Consider the following 19,692-nt stretch of genomic DNA (forward strand, 5'->3'; position numbering starts at 1 on the left):
TATCAGCATATGAAGTTTGATGAAAATATCTTGGATAGTTTCTTTAAAAATGAGCTTTAAACTGAGCTAAACGCAAAGTGCGACGGAAGGACAGACAGAAGGACGGAAGGACGGAAGACGGACATGACAAACACTATATGCCCTGGCCATATTCATGGTAGGGCATAAAATAATGTCATCTTAAAAATGTCAAATATACATGTATTTCAAATTTCAAAAATATCAATAAGAAAATAAAGAGATTTAATATACACCGTAAATATTATTTTTAATTTTTAGAAAAAATAAGCCAGGGAAAAAAACATGAACTCATTCCCTACATATACTAGTAGTAATAATGCATTTAACATTACTATTGAAAAGATGTTAATATATAATTATGGAATTCTTCGAACAACAAACTCTTTTTCATATACATTTTTATTAAGTCTTTTTGCCTTTGTTGCCATTATTTCTAAACCGATGTTTCTTTTGTAAACAGCAATTTATTCCTTTTGTAGTCAAGGAAGCAATTACATAGTAGATAATTTCAAGGGCTAATTCCTGTTCTTTTGAATCATTTCATATGAACGCTGTGCTTCTAACTCAAAATGAGCTTTCTTAATCCTTTTTTGGTCAAATGGAGATAACTCTACAGAACTCTGATGTCAAATGGAAAAATAAATTATCCAGTCATAAATGCAATGGTAGAGATCTAATATAGGCATCTGTAGTCGATGACTTTTAATACTAGTATGTGAACAAAGATCTAATTACTTTAATTTTTTTTCCAAACAAGGAAATTAAAATTGAATTGTCGACGTCCTTGTTTGGAAAATAATTAAAGTAATAATAGATATCTCCATAAAACTCTTTTTTCAGGAAGGGGAATATTAATGATATGGCAAATAATTATGATTACTTCATTTAATTCTTTTGAGAAATAGCGTTATATAATTTGAATGCGAATTATAGCGCTGAAGAGCAAAAACAAAATCACTGAATTAGAACAGCTAACTAAACACTCTCTAGATCTTTGTTCACATATTAAAAGTCATCGATATAAAAAACATTTTGATTTTTCCCAAATATAACATACATGTATTTATTGATAACTGTTACTTCATTTAGACAATGTTTATATAATATATTTATTCATGCAGAGATTTTTTAGGGAGGACTTTTATATGGTTAGATATACCTGGGGTATGTGTTTAATTACTATTACCGCCTACAGTCTTCTCTCTACACCTCGAGAAATGTATTACACCATAGAGTGGAAAAAAACATTTCTCATGCTTACATTTTACATTTTCAAATCTTCTTTTAATGTCAACATTTTTGTTCAGAATGTATTTAATTGTCTATTTTTTCCCAAACATTTTAATATAATTACACCTTTTTATAATTATTCTATGCAACGCATTATCTGAGTGGTTCTAGACAGTAACATGACAGGGCTATTAAATCATACTTCCCTAACGTCGTCTTTTTTTTCATCAATCATGTTCAACCTCTTTGGAGACCTTGTGCATTTTCCTGCAAAACCTATCGGTCGTATGAAAATTCCGGAGAGCAGCAGAAAATACCTATACAATAGTAGAAAAGTTTTATCTACCATGCAGTGAAGAAGTTTGGGGTCTTCTTTCCAATATGGATGCTTAAGAAAACAAGGTTTATAAAACACTGTTGATCCCGAAGTCAAGGTCAAGAGGTAAAAAATATTAGTACCCGAAGAAAGGTCTTGTCACAAGGAAAACACATGAAATATGAAAGCCCTAGACCAACTGTTTTAAAGTTATGGACAAGGTTAAAGTTTCTTCAAAAGTAGGTCAAACTCAAAGGTCAAGGTCAAAGGGTCAAAATTTTTGGTACCCAAAAGACAAGATTATTCGGGGGCATATATAGTTTTTGCTCTGTCCGTCCGTGTGTCTGTTTGTTAGCAAAAACTTTAACCTTGCCCATAACTTCTGATTGTTTGGAGCAATGGCTTTCATATATATGTATTCCTTGTGACAAATATTTTCTTTGGGTACCAACATATTTGACCCCTTGAATTGACCTGGAGCTTGAATCACTTTTGCAAAATTTTATCAAACTTCATCCTTGAGCAAAACTTTTAAACGATTGGCACTAGGGCCTTCAAAATTAATATTTGTATTCCTTGTGACAAAACCTTGCCTTGGGTACCATTTATTTTGACCCTTTTATATTGGCCTTGGTGTTTGACATACTTTAGTTAAACTTTAACCTTGGCCATAACATTATAACAGCTGGTCAGGGGCTTTCATATTTCACAGGTCTATTCCTTGCGACAAGACCTTTCTTTGGGTACCAACATTTTTTATCTCTTGACCTTAGAGTTTGACTTAATCAATTGAGAAACTACAGCCTTCGCCATGAGCTGCCATACTGGGGTATCCGTGTTTCACAAACACATCTTGTTTATCAAAAGTTTGGTTTGATTCGGTATACTGTGCAAGAGCTAATTTTCTTCGGGGGTTAATTTTCGTTGTTTTCGAAGTATGAAGAGACCCACGAATTCATGTCCTCCACAAAATGTTAAATGTCATATATATTACTATTCAACAATTCTTCATCCACAAAATGAAATCCCCACGAACCCATATTTTTCCACCAAACCACGAAAATTTGACACCCCGAAAATATGTGATTTTATAGTTATAAACAATGCATGATTATTGGTAAAAAAAAATTATTCAGCCAAGAAAAATCACATTCCCCTGGAGAGTTTATCCCTCGGGGAATTTAATTTTTCTAGGTTGAATAAATCATATTTCTCTCACGATCATGCAATATACATATAAAGTGGAATGTTATTATCTCAATCCTTTCTTTATTAAAAAAAAAAGAAGTATGGCCAAATAAATGTAAGCACATAAGATTGTGAGACTCATGAAAAGGGTAATCATATAGTTTTCCTTTTCTTCTTGTGAATGGTAAATCCACATATTGTACAGATAAACTTAATCCATTCAAGTAGCTCGTAGCAATTCAAATTAATATACCAGTGTGTCAATAAAATGATTCCTTATCGTAATTAATTCAAGCGTTTTTATTCATATTCTACTGACATGTCACACAGCATTTCAGATAACAAAACTGTTTACATACTAAGTAATCTCGAGCACAATCAGGCATATGCACATTTATATGTAGAGTATACTTTAGCATAATTGCTCTATTGAATAGGGTTGGTTCATCTATCATTCGTTTTTGGCTAACTTTTCTGATTACATTTTCCGAGATCCGTCCTTCTGTATTTAACATTTTTGCCTTCTTCTCCATCACCACTAGACCTATTACTACTTTCAACCAAACATGCTAAAAAGCATTCCTTGTAGAAAAGGATTCAAGTTATAAAAAATAACGAGCAACACCCTCTTTCAAAGGGGAGATAATAAAGAATGAGTAAATAAAAAAAAAACTGTGGCATCTTTCCAAAAATCTTCTTCACATGAACTTCTCACCTGGATTTCGTCTAGTTTAGCTCATCTGGAATTAGACTAGTTGGGCTGGCGAAGATGTAAAACAATCTAATGTCCTGTATACACGAATCTCTGTTAAGTTTTACTTTGCATTGAGGTAACTGAGGTAAAATTATATTGAATTCTGCACTGTTCACATGGAGAGCTTTATTAGAGATTACGTGTAAGATACTACGCATTGAGTTTAAACTACGTTTACACAGATGTTTTAATGCAAATTATTTTTATTCAAATCAATTTAACAGATTTCAATTACTTCTAACGTTTGAACGGTAAGCGAAGTTAATTTGGTTTGAATTAAGCCGTTAAGGTCGATTCGACATGTCGGTTGATATTTATCAAAACCACTGCTACTATTTTTGAATTAAAATAAGAAAACAAATATTAATGACTAACAAATGTACATGCATCATGTCAGATATTTGTTCTGCATGTATGCATTTTAACGTACCTAGCTGTATATTTGCAATTGGTTACAAATTTAGTGTGTTTTCTTTGCATTAACTAATTGATGAAGCAAGTTGATGAATTAAGGGCATCAACTGTCTCGTTTGAAGTCATCATTCGAAAGTTCTATGGTCGATACAATGACCTTATCAGCAAATATAATCTATCATTCGGTCAAATGCTGACTGATGTTTTCCATACTAATTGTTAGGCCATTATTTACACAATGGAATTCCTACATGACAAGGCGCACACGGCAAGTCTGACCGGTCGACAGGGTATGCTTACTCCTTCATGGCACCTGATCCCAACTCTGGAAGGTCCTTGTTTGCTCTGCTCCTGATTTGCATAGTTTGAATGGACTTATGAGCTTGAATACTGTTCGTTATCTCCATATTTCATTGTTCTGTTTACAAATATTACACTTTCTATATATGTTGTATCTAAAATACGCAATACTAAGTATCTCCCCCGGAACGAAATCGAGGTAAGGGCGACATATTGTATTTCTTCCACCTTTGATCTGACCGATAATATCCTCGCAAATGGCGTGGACAATCTCAAGTAAAACTCGACAGAAATGTTAAATTATCAAATCTAGTTGTGCATTCAACATTTCCTTTTTTTAGAATAACCACCGTTGCTATACATATGAAAACTTCTAAGTCTCATTTTTCTAAGTAACTGTTCAGCTTGTTCTTTTTTTTTTTTTTAAATAAGGCTTTATTTTTTTCAGAACGTCAAAGTGATTTTAAAAAAAATGGAATCGCTTGGATATTTTTTAAATCTAGTCATGGAAGCAAAAAAGGTCTATTCATTTTCAATATATTTCAGTTTTCTATCTAAAGATATTTCAAACTGTATAATCTAGATTTATAAGTGTCTGTTCAGGTTTCTGGGGTTCAAAATTTCCAAAAAGACTGCCGCTGCCATGGAAACAAGAATGTGGTAAATTTTTGAAAATTTGAAATTTGCAATTTTTTTAATGTTAGAAGCTTACTCTGCTTTCAACTCCAATATTACACTATTTGGTTAGTTCGGGATTATGGGTGACATATGACATCGCCTGAAATGGCAAGGATTTTCTTTTAATGAGGCATTGTCTTTCTAATTACTAAGATGCAAGTCATCCAGACCTAGAGTACGTTTTACTTTTGATATTCACAATCCATGAATCTTTGTTTTCTATCATATCTTGATAACATACTCTCATTATATAGTTGTTACTTCTTTCTTAATTTTAACCAAAATTTAAATGTTTTTCAATGTTAATATATTTCTATTTGTATTCTACTCGATGCATAATACTCTACACTACTACAATTATTCTTTATTACACTTACTACTCTTTCACATTAAGTGTGAGCTTTTCTGATCGAAATTTGTCTTGTGTCTGTCATTGTTGTTTTCGCAAACATTTAATTTACATTTTCATCATCTTCTCCTGAACCAATAGGCAATTTCAACCAATCTTGCATTAAATCATCTTTGGGTAAGGAAGAATCAAGTTTTTAAAAAATTTTTAAAGAAATTTTCTTCTCAAGAACAAGAAAGAAGTGATAATTCATATGTACATGTATATGGAAACATGCATATGGTAGTCATATTAAATGTGTTCAAATCATGGGGTATGATGGGGCCATAATGGGCGATCGAAGTTTTACATAAGAATTTATCAAGAAAATCTTTCCAAGAACAGCAGAGAGCCATGATTTAGTCATATTAATGTGAAAACATTCTCAGGCAGTGTAGATTCAAAATTGTTCAAATCATAAACCCCCTGGGGTAGCTATAGGGTGTTACATAGGAATATATAGGATTTTTTAAAAATCTACTTCTGAAAAACACAAAGCCATGATTAGTCATATTTATATAATAAAACCCTCAGGTAGTGTAGATCAAATTCGTTCAAATCATGGCCCATGGGGTAGGGTTGGACCACTTCAGGGATCAAAAATAAAAAAAAAATCTTTTCAGAAAAAATAGGTTCCGACTCTTTTTTTAGAGCACTACTTTACATTTAACATTTATTTTTCTATCATTTAAACGTTTAGATAGAATGGACACTTTACCCATTTGTATTCCAGAATCTTTGTATGGCTCCTATAGAGCCATTTTCCAGTAAATAAGCTTATCTGTCATCTAAGAAACAAATTATCAATTAATAAGCTATTCAATATTAATAATAAATGAATCAAATTTGTTAAATACGACATTACTTACAAGATATTTTTTTTGAAAAATACAACTTTTCCATTAAGTGAAAATTGAGAAACATATCACAGCGGGGGATATTCCTCGCCATATTCGCCCTCATTCTTTCCTTCTAATTTGATTAAATACTTCAATCTGCGTGATACTGATTTGTAAGACTTGCTGTCTCCTCAGGTTCTGGCGTTTAAAATTTACAAAATGACTGCCGCTGTCATGAAAGCCAAAAAAGGTAAATTTCTGAAAATTTGAATTTTGCATGGTACATGCCAGACCTGGGGATAACGATAATATGTAACGGAAATGCATATTGTATTCATTACTACCATTCAAAGTAAGGGAAAGTAATTTTTAATGGTCCATCAATTACAAGTAAAGGCAAAGTAATGGATTAAATGAAATATGGAGATAACGAACAGTAAAAAAGTGTCAGTAATGACCAATACTTTTCAATAATTGCGTTTTGTCTTATCTTTATTTTTATTTATTTTTTTTTTTTGAATCTGAAACCAATCGAGGTCACTGACAGGTGATTTTTTTTATATAAAACATACGTGAGAATAAATTCTTATTTTACCTCTTTTTTTTAAAATGTTTATTCAATGGCTATTGATAGACATCCTAAATGATTGCTTAGAGAGAAAACATCTTGACACACAGCTATAAAATCAATTGAAAAGATCCAGGAAAATATACCTATAGAGATCTTTTTCAACAGTAGCCACAAAACGAGTGACAATAGTACACTCTACTGAGCTCTGACCAAGTTTAGTGAAATACAAACTAAATTATTTTTTTAACTGAATTTCCTACTTCACAAAATTCATTCTTTGTGAGCAAAATGCGTATAAGATCATTACGATCTACCAGAGCTCACAAAGAAAAAACTTGAAGGCCAAATATATAGATTTATGTCCATTATTTATTATTTCTGGTAAATTTTAATTTTAAACAGTGACAGTGAGGATCGAAATTAGCTAAATCTTTTATAATGTTGATCATTTCAAAACCCTTATACACGCGTTTTAAAGATCTCTTTTCCTTCAACCCCCCCTTTAACGATGGTTGGGTACCTCATTCTACATGTATGCGATGGAACCGCATGGGGGGGGGGGGTGTGATGGGAAGGGGAGACCGAAATAATAAACTTCTAAAAGTTCTCAAATTTCCATGTAAATCTTACATTTGAGAATTTAGAAATTTAAGGGGGATAACGATGTACTCAGATGATAACGATGTACTCAGATTTCAGCAGATCAATCAATCCATTTATTATGATATACATGTGCATGTATTATTTGCTCATCTGTGTATACCTGGCGCAGATGGAAGTTTATAAATACTACATTGAAACATCGGGTATACACATACAGTGTAGCAACGAAGAATCACGGATCGATCAGTTATGTAAGTATATGACATTACAGCTTATTGAGAAGCAAAAAAATAAATAAGAATAGATAAATAAGTATAGGTAAGAAAAGGAAAATAGTGAGAGGATTTAAATTATCTAATTCTTTCTAACAGTGTGAAATTAATAAAAAAAATTAGATGGTTATTAGTTAGAAATTCAAGTTACTTTTAACATTTTCCACTCTTTTTTTCGATTGTTTATTTTGTTATTTTTCACCTTCATTATACAGTTAATTAATTATCAAATCTAAAATTCGTGAAATGTTGAATCGATAAAGAACATTTTATGGTTTTTCATTTTTTTTTTAATCTTTTTTTTTTCTTTTTTTTTCTTGGATCGATTATAAATTTATATGAATACATATACAATAATTCATAGAAATATAATTATTTTATCACGTTTAAGCTAGATCCTAATTTTAACACGAAAAAATAAAATATATATCAAAAATACATTTAGATTACAACCCGGCCTGGAAAAAGCACAATAAATTTAAAACTACACTGTAATCAGGTGGCTAGAAATATTGGCAGTTATTCTCATCTACCTCAGAAAAATTCAGAAAAGAATGTTTTTAATGCTAACATTTTCCTTTTTTTTTTTAAATCCCTTTTTAAATAGTTGATTCGACATTTAAATGCTTATTTTGCATTAATTTATAGATTTATTTATTTTTTTTTAATTTAGTAGATGGTCGTATTTAATACAGATATTGGCATGAATGCGTGCATTGTAAAATAACATCCAAACAAAACAAACGTTATGTCTCTCATTGAAAACAGAACAACGGAGGATAAAAATCTTATTTTACGGGTGTTTAATTAAATTCTCTACACCTGGTCAACTCTGAATACCTTCTGCGCTATGTATTACTTAATCGGTTTATTAAAGCGCCCAATTCAATATAATATCGTCTGCTATATGAAGATAGTTTATAACCGTTAGATAATTACGATTTTATTTGGAAACTTCTTTATCGGCGTCAGCCAGGCAAGGAGAAATCGATAATCTACAGGGCTATTTCTTTCTTTCTCTCTCTCTAGGTCGATTGCAGGAAATTTTATCGTCTGCTAACATTATTTATGGATGAGTCATCTTTGTTATCGACGTAGAGGCAGACGATCTGACTTCGTTTCCATAGCACCCACTGAAATGTAATTATCCACAGTGATCCTAATGCCGTTTTGCCGTGATCTTATTAAACGCGTTCAAAGAGCTCTTGCTTCAGGTTGAAGAATCACTGCATCATTGAGGTAAGAGCTGTATATATTTATTACAATTTAGCTGTTATAAAATTGTGCACTGCTATCGCGCTGTATTTTGTAAATAAGGTTTATACTAACTGGGTCGGCTGGAGGGGCATTTATTTTTATCTTAGATAAACAAAACACGGATTTTTCTCCGGCGAAATCTTATTTGATTGAAAACATTTGTTAAATTAACTTCACTTTTTAAAGTTTTCAATACAGCATACAAATGCTTGAGATTTTAATGCAAATGTATATAAGGCATACATGTACAAACTCAGAGGTGTACACTTTTGTGATGCGTAATATCAATTTACATTGTACTTCCAAAAATAACAAAACGTCGGGAGGGTTCCTTTGTTTACGCTATGCAGCTGTTACTGATTTAAATGTGCGCATTTTATGTAGTTAATAACGAAAATAAATTGATTTAGAGCATGCTCTCGAACAAGTTATTGAAGTCTTAAAAATAGAGCTTGAAAAAAAAAAGATTTGCCTGAAACATGTTTATTTAAACAATCATGCATATACCTGTTTTATAAACCCTTATCACAGCTATTTATACAAGATACTCGTTCACGCAAATTTTAGGACAATGTTTTAGATTTTCACTTTACCTTGTTATTTGTCATTTACTGTTAATTTAACGAAATTAAATGTCTTGCTTGTGTGTACTTGGTAAGAAGAATAAACTGACTGTTAATTGAAAATCGCAATGGACTCACTAATTACATGTTTTCAATAATTATTTTAAAAAAAATATATATCAAATTTATTTCTTTGAAAAAAAGCTATTGTTAAAGGACGTAAAATAATTAAACATTCTTCAACATACATGCGAGATATTGAAGAAAGGAAGATGTTTCGAATCGCCAACTACATTTTATTTTATTTTTTTCCAAAAAAAAAAATATTTAAACAGGCAAATATTATAGGCTAGTATTTTTTTCATATCAAATTGATTGTTAAATGTAATTTAACACGTTTAACAGGCGATGGACGTTGACGGAGAGACGAATGAAAGTGATGACGTCACAATAGTAGAAGAGACACCAGAAGAGAATAACCATGGAAAAGAGAAAGTCTTAGCACCGCTGGCACCAAAGCCACTTCCTGTAATGATTAGACGATCAGTTCCGGGTCATAAGCTCATGCCAACTCGATACCTTACTAACACTAGTCACCCAGGTTTTATCAACGCATGGCGCATGCTCAAGAAACAAGAACAGTTGAAGAGAGGTCCGAAAGAAAAAGAGACATTCCGAAGAACCATGTACTGTCTTCCAGATAAATACGCAAAACTTCCGAAATTCTCCTCTGCCGATCTAGCAGAGAAAGCTTTGGTGCAAGAGCACCAAGATATGGGATATGGTATGTAAATAATGCGGGAAAATCTGATTTTTATTGAAATGAAATTCTTTTTTTTTTTAAAAATAATCGAAATGTTTTTTGAAAATGACTCATTTTTTGGGGGTCAATTCTAAACAGGCAATGAAAATACTCAAGTTTCATGTGTATGATTAGATTTAGAAGAAATAATTTTGATATGCCTTTTTGTCAAATTATTCAAATTTCTAATTTTAAAGTAAACTTCTTTTGCTTTGAAGGATATCCTGCTCAAGACTATGATTCTAATCAAATTCCCAGAAAAACGGAACTCTGTCTTTCTCTGTCACCTCAAGAATTTGAAAAGCACCTCTCTGAGGTTCTTTACCCAAGCCTGAAAGGAAAGAAATTCGAAATCTACAAGATAGACAAACAACGCCGTTTGATCCGCCTCGCCAAATACACTCCCCGAGCAATCAAAGACTCCAAGTATCAAGGCAGCCTCATTATCATACCATATGTAAGTACACGAACGGTACAGTAATTATGTTCGTGCTCTAATACACTGATACAAAGATTAAGATTGTTAACCAGTTCAAGGATAGTCAATGAGGAAACTAAAGACTCAGAAGGCGCTCTAAGGGGAGCACTTTAAGATAACAAAATTAAACTAGTGTCTGCTGCATTGAAACAAAGGACTACTCATGTCTTTATTGTTATAAGATATACACATGAAATCATATTATCCATCACGAGTTATTTAAAATTACTATTTAAAAATCATGATATGATCGAGTCGCCTAATCCATAAGTACCTTAATTCCCAGAGATGTTTCATGAAGATTTTTATTATTCACTTTTTCGCAGGTAAAGGAGGAGGATCGCCCCCCTCAGGTCCTTTACCGTTGTGGGGAGGAATACTTCATGCACCAAGTGTCTTCTACGACCAGTCCCCCAAACCAAATACCTCTCATCGGAACCCCTCCAGAGTTACCGAGACCTATCAGTGAGGGTAGCGTTGAAGGGGCTTCACAATCGTCCATTGCCACGTCATCCACAAATTTTCAAGTGACGTCACCAAAGCACCATGTCATTCACCGAAATCCATCACCATCTCCTCCAATGGTACAACAACAAGTTATCGTGAGTTTGGGTTTTTATACATTACAGTGGCGGATCCAGAAGTCCACGTGGGGGGGGGGGGGGGGGGTTTGAGGTCCGTAGGGCCGAAGGGGGAGGGCATGGGAGGGGATGTCCCCCTCCCATAGGTGGGGGTTCGGGGGGCCTCCCCCGAGAAATTTTCTTTAAAAATGGCTCCAAATGGTGCATTTTCCAGCATTTTAGATTGAATTAATTAGTTCTTGGCCACTTTTTTCCTATAGTTGTTTTTCAAGACCGACCTACCCAAATTTTCAAGAAATTGAACAAAAAATTAAAATTTTGGGATTATTTTTAACTTCCATGTTAACTTGAAAAATGAGACTTTTCTAAAGAAAAAGTTAAATGTAAAATCTGATAAAATTAGAAATATCGCCATTTGCTATATAATATCCAATTCTTCATTATAAAATGCACGTCCTACACACTGTCGCATGTGAAGCTTTGTCTACCAAAATACAACTGCATGATGTGCAATTTTCAAACACTTAGAACATTCGAATTCTGTGTAGAGACCCTAATTACTCTTTTCAACTACTTGACTATACAGTTCATATAATTTGCAATATATACACATAATGATATTTCATATCGAAGAATAAATATAAATTATTTTGGAAAATAATTGGAATTATTGCTTATTCATTGGGGGGGGGGGGTAATTATAATTTCTAACATAAATGCACTCTTTAATTCTATTTTTTTTTTACCCATTTACCTGCCCAATGTTTGAAAAAAAAAGTCTTGAAAAACAATCAATAAAAAATTGGCCAATTCTTGTTTTGACAGGACCTCTAATTTATTCGTATTAGTTTTACCACAATTCATTATACAAAGTTGTAACCGTTAGTTGGGTTTTATTCAACATCATTCAACTGTAATTTTAAAAAAATGCAGATCTTTTGCTTTTTAAAATTGCATTGTAACTTCCATCTACAAAAGGAATACTTTCAATGTGCTTTTTGGTACAGGTCACAACGTATTTCAACTAGTATACGTCCCTGATGTATTAATTAATTTTTTTTCTATTAAATAATAATCACAGTTTATTCACGTAGTTCAATAAAGTAACATTCAATTATCGAAGAAAGAAGAAAATTCTCGAAACAATATTACTTTAGCCAAAACAAAACCGTAATAACTATGTGCAGTTTTGGTTGTTAGTGTATGTCGTTGCGTCATCACTAGCTGCACGGACTATCATGATCTCTGCATGTACAGTACTGTTGATTACCTGTATATTGTGTGCGCTCAAGCGGAAAGGGATTTCGCATGGTGACTGTATATTTCACCTCTTTGTGTAAAACAATGGGCTTGGATAGAGTTGCATTTATGCAATATATTGTTAAAATGACACTGTAAAAAAATTTTTTTTGATCGGGCGGGGGGGTTTTCCCGAACCCCCCCCCCCCCCCCCCCCCCAAACCCCCCTGAATCCGCCACTGCATTGTACCATACATGTTGTTTTATTAATTTTCATCGAGATTAAATTTCGTAAATACAATTTCGTTAATGCGTAAATTGTTGGACAGGTACCGTGTCCTGTTCTATATAATCAATAAAATCTTTACTTCATTTATCAACTCAGTTCGTGGCATTGCTCAACCACGAAATCAAAGATAATTACTTTTCAACGAAAAATGACGAAATCACAATACATCTAAAGCTGCAATAATTTTTTTTTATTTTCACGTTGGCTAGAAAAGTATTTACATCAATTTATAAAGTTTAACTTAACATACTCAGGAGTGCAGTTTACCAGCCAGATCTTTACATATCTCATTCATCTGTATGCAGATCTGATTTTAATTAGTGGGTAACTGCTTCTTTCAGCTGGACTTGACTAACACCGTTATTAAATGTGAAACAGAACATGTATCAGAACAAAACGTTCCCAGAGCCAACTTATCTATTGAAACTAAAGGTAAATAATGTATTTTTTTCCTTGAATATCCTACTATAATAACTTTGAAAATTATTCTGCCTTTTTTCATATTTTCTTTGATCCGCTCACATAGATTGCTAAAAGGATCTGAAGAGATCCGGTTAAGGGTTATCTCCTGATGACCTTCAATTTATACCCAATCAAACGTTCATAATTCTCTGGTTTCGGACATATAAACTTTTCGTTGCATCAATGCAATTGATATTTGCACTTGATCTGTTTTAATTCGTTGATTTGTATGAACTTGAAGATCTTTTCTACAGCTAATTTCACTTCAATGTTCGACACCCTGAAGGTCGATAAAGTGCGAGCTCTCTGATTGGCTAAAAGTTAGAGGAATGTTTTTGTTTGAAAGATTACCAGGAGATGACCCTGAATGGGATTTCTTCAGATCCTTGTGTTATGATCTATGTGAGCGGATCAACTGATCTGGTTTTAATCAGATTGTTTTATTGTCAATTTAGTAAAATATAAATTTCATGTCGTGTTTTATATTTTTCACAGCAAAATGCAAGATATTTGAAATATCTGAATTCCTCAGAATGCAAATCCAGGAAAAAACTTTAATTCATATCAGAAGATCCCATGTGTTGTCGGATGTCATAAAAATCTACCAGAGAAACCCGGCAATACTTCAAAGTGATTTTAGCGTCTGCTTTGAGGAACATCCATGTAATGATGACTCGGATCACGTGCCATTGTCACCATATGCGATGTTTGTTGAGTTTTGGAAGGAAGCATTTGCAAATGTTTTTGCAGGCAATCAAGAATCTGTCCCAATGATAGACCTCTCCATTGATCCAGAGTTTTTCAAAACGCTTGGTAAAATTCTTTATCATGGACTTATACTGTTAGACTATTGGCCCGTAAAATTATCACAGGCTTGCGCATGCGTAATGATTCTGAATACGTGTTCTGATCGACAACTTCTGACGTCACTACATCGAACCATGTCTGATCAAGAGAGATCTGTAATAACTGAGGCAAAAAGAGAAATCCGATCGGGGTGTTCTGAATTTTCTCTTTCAACAACAAGAAGCTTGTACCAAGTTCTCCGCTTATATGGCAATACACAAAGACCAAAGCCTGGAAATCTAGAACAACTTCTACTACAGATATCAAACTACTACTTAAAGCAGAAGTCGTACTGGGCGTTGTTTGAAATGAGGAGTGGCCTACAGTCTACTGTATCAGACTTTCTCGGTCATTTGGAGGAACAGGACGTGTTCACATTCTATTCACTCCTCACCCCAAACGCTTTATCCTTATTTGAAAAGACAATCTACATGTTCTCCGCCGCAGACAACAGCATTAATGAAATGGAAGAAAAGCGTGTTAAAATGTATTTTGAGAACTTTGTAATGAAACTTAATTGTGAAACCCTTTCTGCACTTCTCATTAAATGGAGCTACTCGGATTGTCTCTGCATGGAACACTTGTATGTGCGGTTTTTGCCCAATGCTATTTCTGACAGGCCTCATTTTGATCCAAATGAGACCACACTGACGTTGTCGTCTGTGTATACGTCACAGGAAGAACTTCATCAATTGATGATGTCAGAACTGGAGACGTAGTTTACATTCCGTGAATGTCTAGAACACTCTGGTGACACACATTTTGTGTTTAGTGTATTATTGGTGTATTGCATTGGCAATCAGAATGAAAGAAAACAATATTACATGTACTTATGTTTGTTTCAAAACATAAAAAAAACTTGTTTGGTATAAAATTCTTGATTACATGATTGAAGTGATGTTGTGATTGCAAGGAATCAAGGAGAAGATTATTCTGTCTTCGAGTATGAGACAAGACTTTTTATTTTACAAGAAACATGTCACTCATTCTGAAGTTTAGAAAATGTTAGGCTTCTTTGTCTGAATTTAAAAACAAAAGATAAAATGATATATTTTTATAATATTTTCCAAAGATATTTCCTTGCAAGAAGTAAATTATATTATGTTTCGTTTGAATTTTATCAATAGGTCTAGGAATTTTTATAAAATCTAAATGACAAGGGATTCGCTATTCTAGTTAAAGGTTTAAATGAGTCTGGAAAGGACACGGTTTCAATGTCATGTGATGACATGTACCGATGGACGACAATATGTGCAATGAGGGTAGGTACACATTGTCGCCGGCGACAATATGAACAGGACGAAGATTTGTGCCGTCACAATCGCGTTAGTGAATAAGCATATGAGATACGTCAGTGTGATTTACACAAATTACATTCACAAAATTAAAAAAAAAAAAACAACAAAAATATCTTAAAGCAACAATATCTGTGGGGCGACAATATGTGCAGTGAGGGTAAGGCACATAATGTCGCCGTCTATCGCACCTTTGCGACATTGTACACTTGCTCGATGGTGTGATAGTGAACTAAGTGGTTCTATCTGATTCAATTTTTTAAAAAATCTTACAAAACGAAATTTGCAGGGGTCTTGCTGCATAATCACGCCCGATTAACAAAATTCAGTTGATTTTGAACGTTTCGAGAATGAATTTTTTTCGATTCTTTAGGGAAAAAATAACTTTGCAGCCACTATATATTACTAGTTTTGTATGTGACAACAACCTACTTAACACTATTACAGCAGTGTTTAAAGGAAGAGGAACGAATTTAATACCTTCAACCTAATGAATAAGTGTAGTTAAAAATGTATTAAGACTATCCTCTAGATTGTTTCGTTTTAACTATCATCGTCATGGTTCCTTTTGGTTCCTGGTGGAACATAGGGCCTTAGTTTTAACTATCCTTGTCCTTTTTTGTTGTTTATATCACTTTGGAGCTATACATGTTTAAAGATGGACATCAAAGGTCAAGGCGATTTCTGATAACGCGATTCGTAAATTAAACACTTACAAGTCTGAAAAATTATTTTGTATAATGTCTGAAAATGAAAAAAAAGAGAGAAATAACGGCAATTTTATGGCGCGGGCGTAAAATGTTCTACTTCTCAATATCAGAACAAACTCATGTAGTTCAGCCATCACACATCTAGATATGAGATTAGATGAACATACATACCATAAACTCACATTCAAATCATAAACAACAGTGGCGTATATTCCGTATAGGCAAAAAGGCTGTAGTCTACACATCATTTTCTCAGGGATAAAATTTGGTTGAAAAAGTTGATAAATCTAATCTATAAATTTTATTTTGTTGCAAATGCCAAAAAAGCATTCTTAGCAATCCGAACTTTTATACCTATCCAATGTTTACAGTTTTAAAACTATTCCTAGCCGGAATTTTTCAAAGCCGAAATTTAGTAAAGTTGTCTTCATATCATGACATATACTGAAAATATGTTTTAACCGTAGATGTCTTTGAGTTCGCAAAAATGAACCCCTCATACCCCCTCCCTATCGAGAGGGGGTGTCCCGCTTCTTACCTACTCACACTTTGCGCCTCAGGTTAAATCTGTGACTTCACACTAGCCTACACATTAGCAGAAAGGAATATACGCCACTGAACATGTAGATCAAACTCAACATACCTATATGTAGATCAAACTCAACATACCTACATGTAGATCAAACTCAACAAACTCACATGGAGTCTTCTTTATTGTAGATCAAACTCTGTCATAATTCAAACTAATCTCACTTACGTACAGACCAGACTCAAAGCATTTTCATTAAAAGCAGACTCAAATCACTTAATTGTAGGTCAGATCAAAAAAAAAAAACGGACAGGTAGACTCAATAAACCAATATGTTGATAAGACAACACATCTACACACAAATGTCATTTTTAACAATTTGCTCCTGTCATATAAATAAAGTCTGCGGACATTGTTTTTTATCGGGGGGGGGGGGGGGGGGCTTATCAAAGAATTTCGAATTTCTAACATGCTTTCTACCTCCTTCCACATCATTCCCAGTCCTTTCATAACTTAAATCTTCCTTCAGACTTAGAATTGAATGCTTATTTCAAGTGTTTTACGATTTAAAAACTTTATCTCTATAATGTTACATACAGGTATCTTGAGGAGGGCGTCTATGCGCGATAGAGGCAACTTTGTAACAATTTTTAAAGCCTACAATTTGCTTGATTGAATGGCTCTATTGCTTAATTGAATGATTTTAATTTTCCCAGAAGCATGGTTAGGACCTGTAATAACGTGAACATTTACTCAGATTACGTTAATGGCCCGACGGTTAATCATTTAACACTGTCCATTCAAAACCTTTAAGTGGAAAGCTATGGTTAGTAGAGTAGAACCATGCAACAAGTAAAGATTATAAGATTATATATAGTTTTATTAACAGTACGTATTTGAATAAAACACCAAACGAACATCTATATGCAATAAGAAAATATGAAATACCGGGTAATGCGTAGAACAACGAGAGAGTCATGATGCAAGTGCATTTTGGTTAATATTCAACGCAGCTACACGATGTCTAAAAAAGACAAAAATCATATGCCTTGCATTTTAGTAAGCATATAAATAATGTTCTTCAAACATATAAAATTAAATGCGCAAAAATATAACGCAATGATCAAATTGTGAACTGGGAAACAGTATTTTCTGTTGTTTGAAGTTATCTCCCTTATAATTTTATATTACATTAATTTTTTTGCAAAAATAAACAATTCTGCCAAATCCAATTTAAAGTAAAAAGATCAAGAATAAACATTTTAAAATTTCTTTTATAATAACGAAAAGAAATTTATCTTTATTCTAGAAGAAGTATTTTGTCATTATTTTTATTGTAACTAACTTTGAAACATCTATATTGTGTATATATATTAGTTTTTTTTCACAAGTCAACAGCGTAACTGAGTCAAACGGTCAAACAAAAAAAAAAGAGAGAGGGAGAGAGTGGGGAGATAAGGGGGAATGAGAAAGTTGGAAGAGAGAGAGGAAGTGGGGCTAAGGATTGGGAAGAAAGATGGGAAATGGGGGAGGGAGGAAGTGGGGGAAGTGTGTGAGAGAGAGGAAGTGGAGGAGAGGGAGTGGAGAGAGAGTTCGTGGGGTGAAGGAGTGGGAGAGACAGTGAGTGGGGGGAGGGGGAGTGAGGGGGAGAGTAGGGAGAGTGAGTGGGGAGAGAGAATGAGTGAGAGGGGAGACAGTGGGGAGAGAGAGAGTGAGTGGGGAGAGGAGAGGAAGAGAGAGAGTGGGAGAAAGAGTGAGTGGGCAGAGAGGGGAGAGAGTGAGTAGGGAAGAGAGTGAGTAGGGGAGAGGGTGAGAGAGAGAGAGTGATTGGGAAAGAGGGGGAGATTGGGGGAGAGATAGTGTGTGGAGGGCGTGGGGGACAGAGGGTCAGAGAAAGGGGGCAGAGAGTGGGAATGGTGAGGGAAAGTGAGGGAGAGAATGAGAGGCAATGGTGAGAGGTATAGAGAGAGGGGAGAGAGAAGGAATGATGACAAAGGAAAGAGGAAAAACGATGACTTGTGTCAATTCTTAGTATAATAAATACCTCTTTCATTTTTTATGTAAAAAGCTACATTTTGTGAAGGCTTTGTTGACACTAGCAAACGACAACAGAAATTGGTAAAGATTTAGAACTAATCACATTTTCTGCCCCTGATATCGAAGGTTAGAGGCATATTGATTCAGTTCTGTGTGATATTTTTTCTCATTTTTTTAAAATTAATATCAATTGTCACATACCGTGCTACCTCGGTTTATAGCCCTCCGTTATATTGCCACCCTCGCTTATTGCCAAGAATTCTCGAAGAACGGATTTCCCCCTGTGTTAATACGCCCGTTATATTGCCACCCCCGCTTATTGCCACCCGCCACTGGTTTTGGGAAACAAAGGGTCAAATTATATATTTATGAAAACCCTCGATAACAATGCCAATTATCTAGAGTCGGGTCGGTAAGTTGGACAACACACACGTGCTTTGACAGTGGTTGCTATGAAGCGTAGCGGGCTGGACAAGGATTTACTCTAATTTAAAATTAAAAATAATTGGTGAATAAAGCTCAAAATTAGCAATGTCTTTGGGGTGTTTTTATAAGATAGAAGAATTATTTCATCACAATAATGAAAACATCAGGCAAGAGAAAGCGTACAAATTTGGATTACGAGAAAAAAATTGATTGATTAACATTCTATCTATTTGATTGTAAATCGCCGATTATTGTGTATCATGGATAATGCACCAAAACATAATAAATGTAAATATTCATTTGAACAGTTTTTTGCATTCACAAACAAAAAAAACAAAAAAACAAAAACAAAAACAAAAACAAAACAAACAAACAAACCCCTGAAATTTTCATAAATTGTTGGGCACATATTGGGTTGATGGATAAATATCAAAAAAGAATCGGAAGAGAAGTACACAGGTACCAGCAAACATAAGAATGCATGGTTGACGTAGTCTGACAAGTGACTTGGCATTCGTCAGTCATGACACTTTACCTACCGAACTTTTTAACTGTATCAGAAATTCTTGAGACGGTGAAAAAAAATCTATTATCGATTCAGATG

General features: G+C 33.8%; 2 protein-coding genes across 2 annotated transcripts in view; one reads left to right on the forward strand and one right to left on the reverse strand.

Moving 5' to 3' along the window:
* The window catches only part of LOC133201479 (cytoplasmic tRNA 2-thiolation protein 1-like), a 319,235-nt gene that overhangs the window by 28,989 nt on the left and 270,554 nt on the right, over positions 1 to 19,692 (reverse strand). The gene's annotated exons all lie outside the window — the stretch shown is intronic.
* On the forward strand, positions 9,803 to 14,980 carry LOC133201455 (uncharacterized). Its single transcript, XM_061337258.1, has 5 exons — positions 9,803 to 10,178; positions 10,415 to 10,653; positions 11,001 to 11,276; positions 13,125 to 13,215; positions 13,741 to 14,980. Exons 1-5 carry the CDS (start codon positions 9,803 to 9,805, stop codon positions 14,808 to 14,810), a joined length of 2,052 nt encoding a protein of 683 aa, XP_061193242.1. The 3' UTR covers positions 14,811 to 14,980.

Source organism: Saccostrea echinata, unplaced genomic scaffold (assembly GCF_033153115.1).
Source record: "Saccostrea echinata isolate AGI-Se365-2 ecotype Australia unplaced genomic scaffold, CSIRO_AGI_Sech_v1 ptg000044l, whole genome shotgun sequence".
NCBI lineage: Eukaryota > Metazoa > Mollusca > Bivalvia > Ostreida > Ostreidae > Saccostrea > Saccostrea echinata.

What these genes read in the sequence shown, in the direction of transcription:
- LOC133201455 (XM_061337258.1), top strand. Translation starts at nt 9,803, where the DNA reads ATGGACGTTGACGGAGAGACGAATGAAAGTGATGACGTCACAATAGTA. An exon ending in TGGTACAACAACAAGTTATC is followed by an intron (nt 11,277 to 13,124) that starts GTGAGTTTGGGT and finishes TGCTTCTTTCAG; the next exon opens with CTGGACTTGACTAACACCGT. An exon ending in CTTATCTATTGAAACTAAAG is followed by an intron (nt 13,216 to 13,740) that starts GTAAATAATGTA and finishes TATTTTTCACAG; the next exon opens with CAAAATGCAAGATATTTGAA.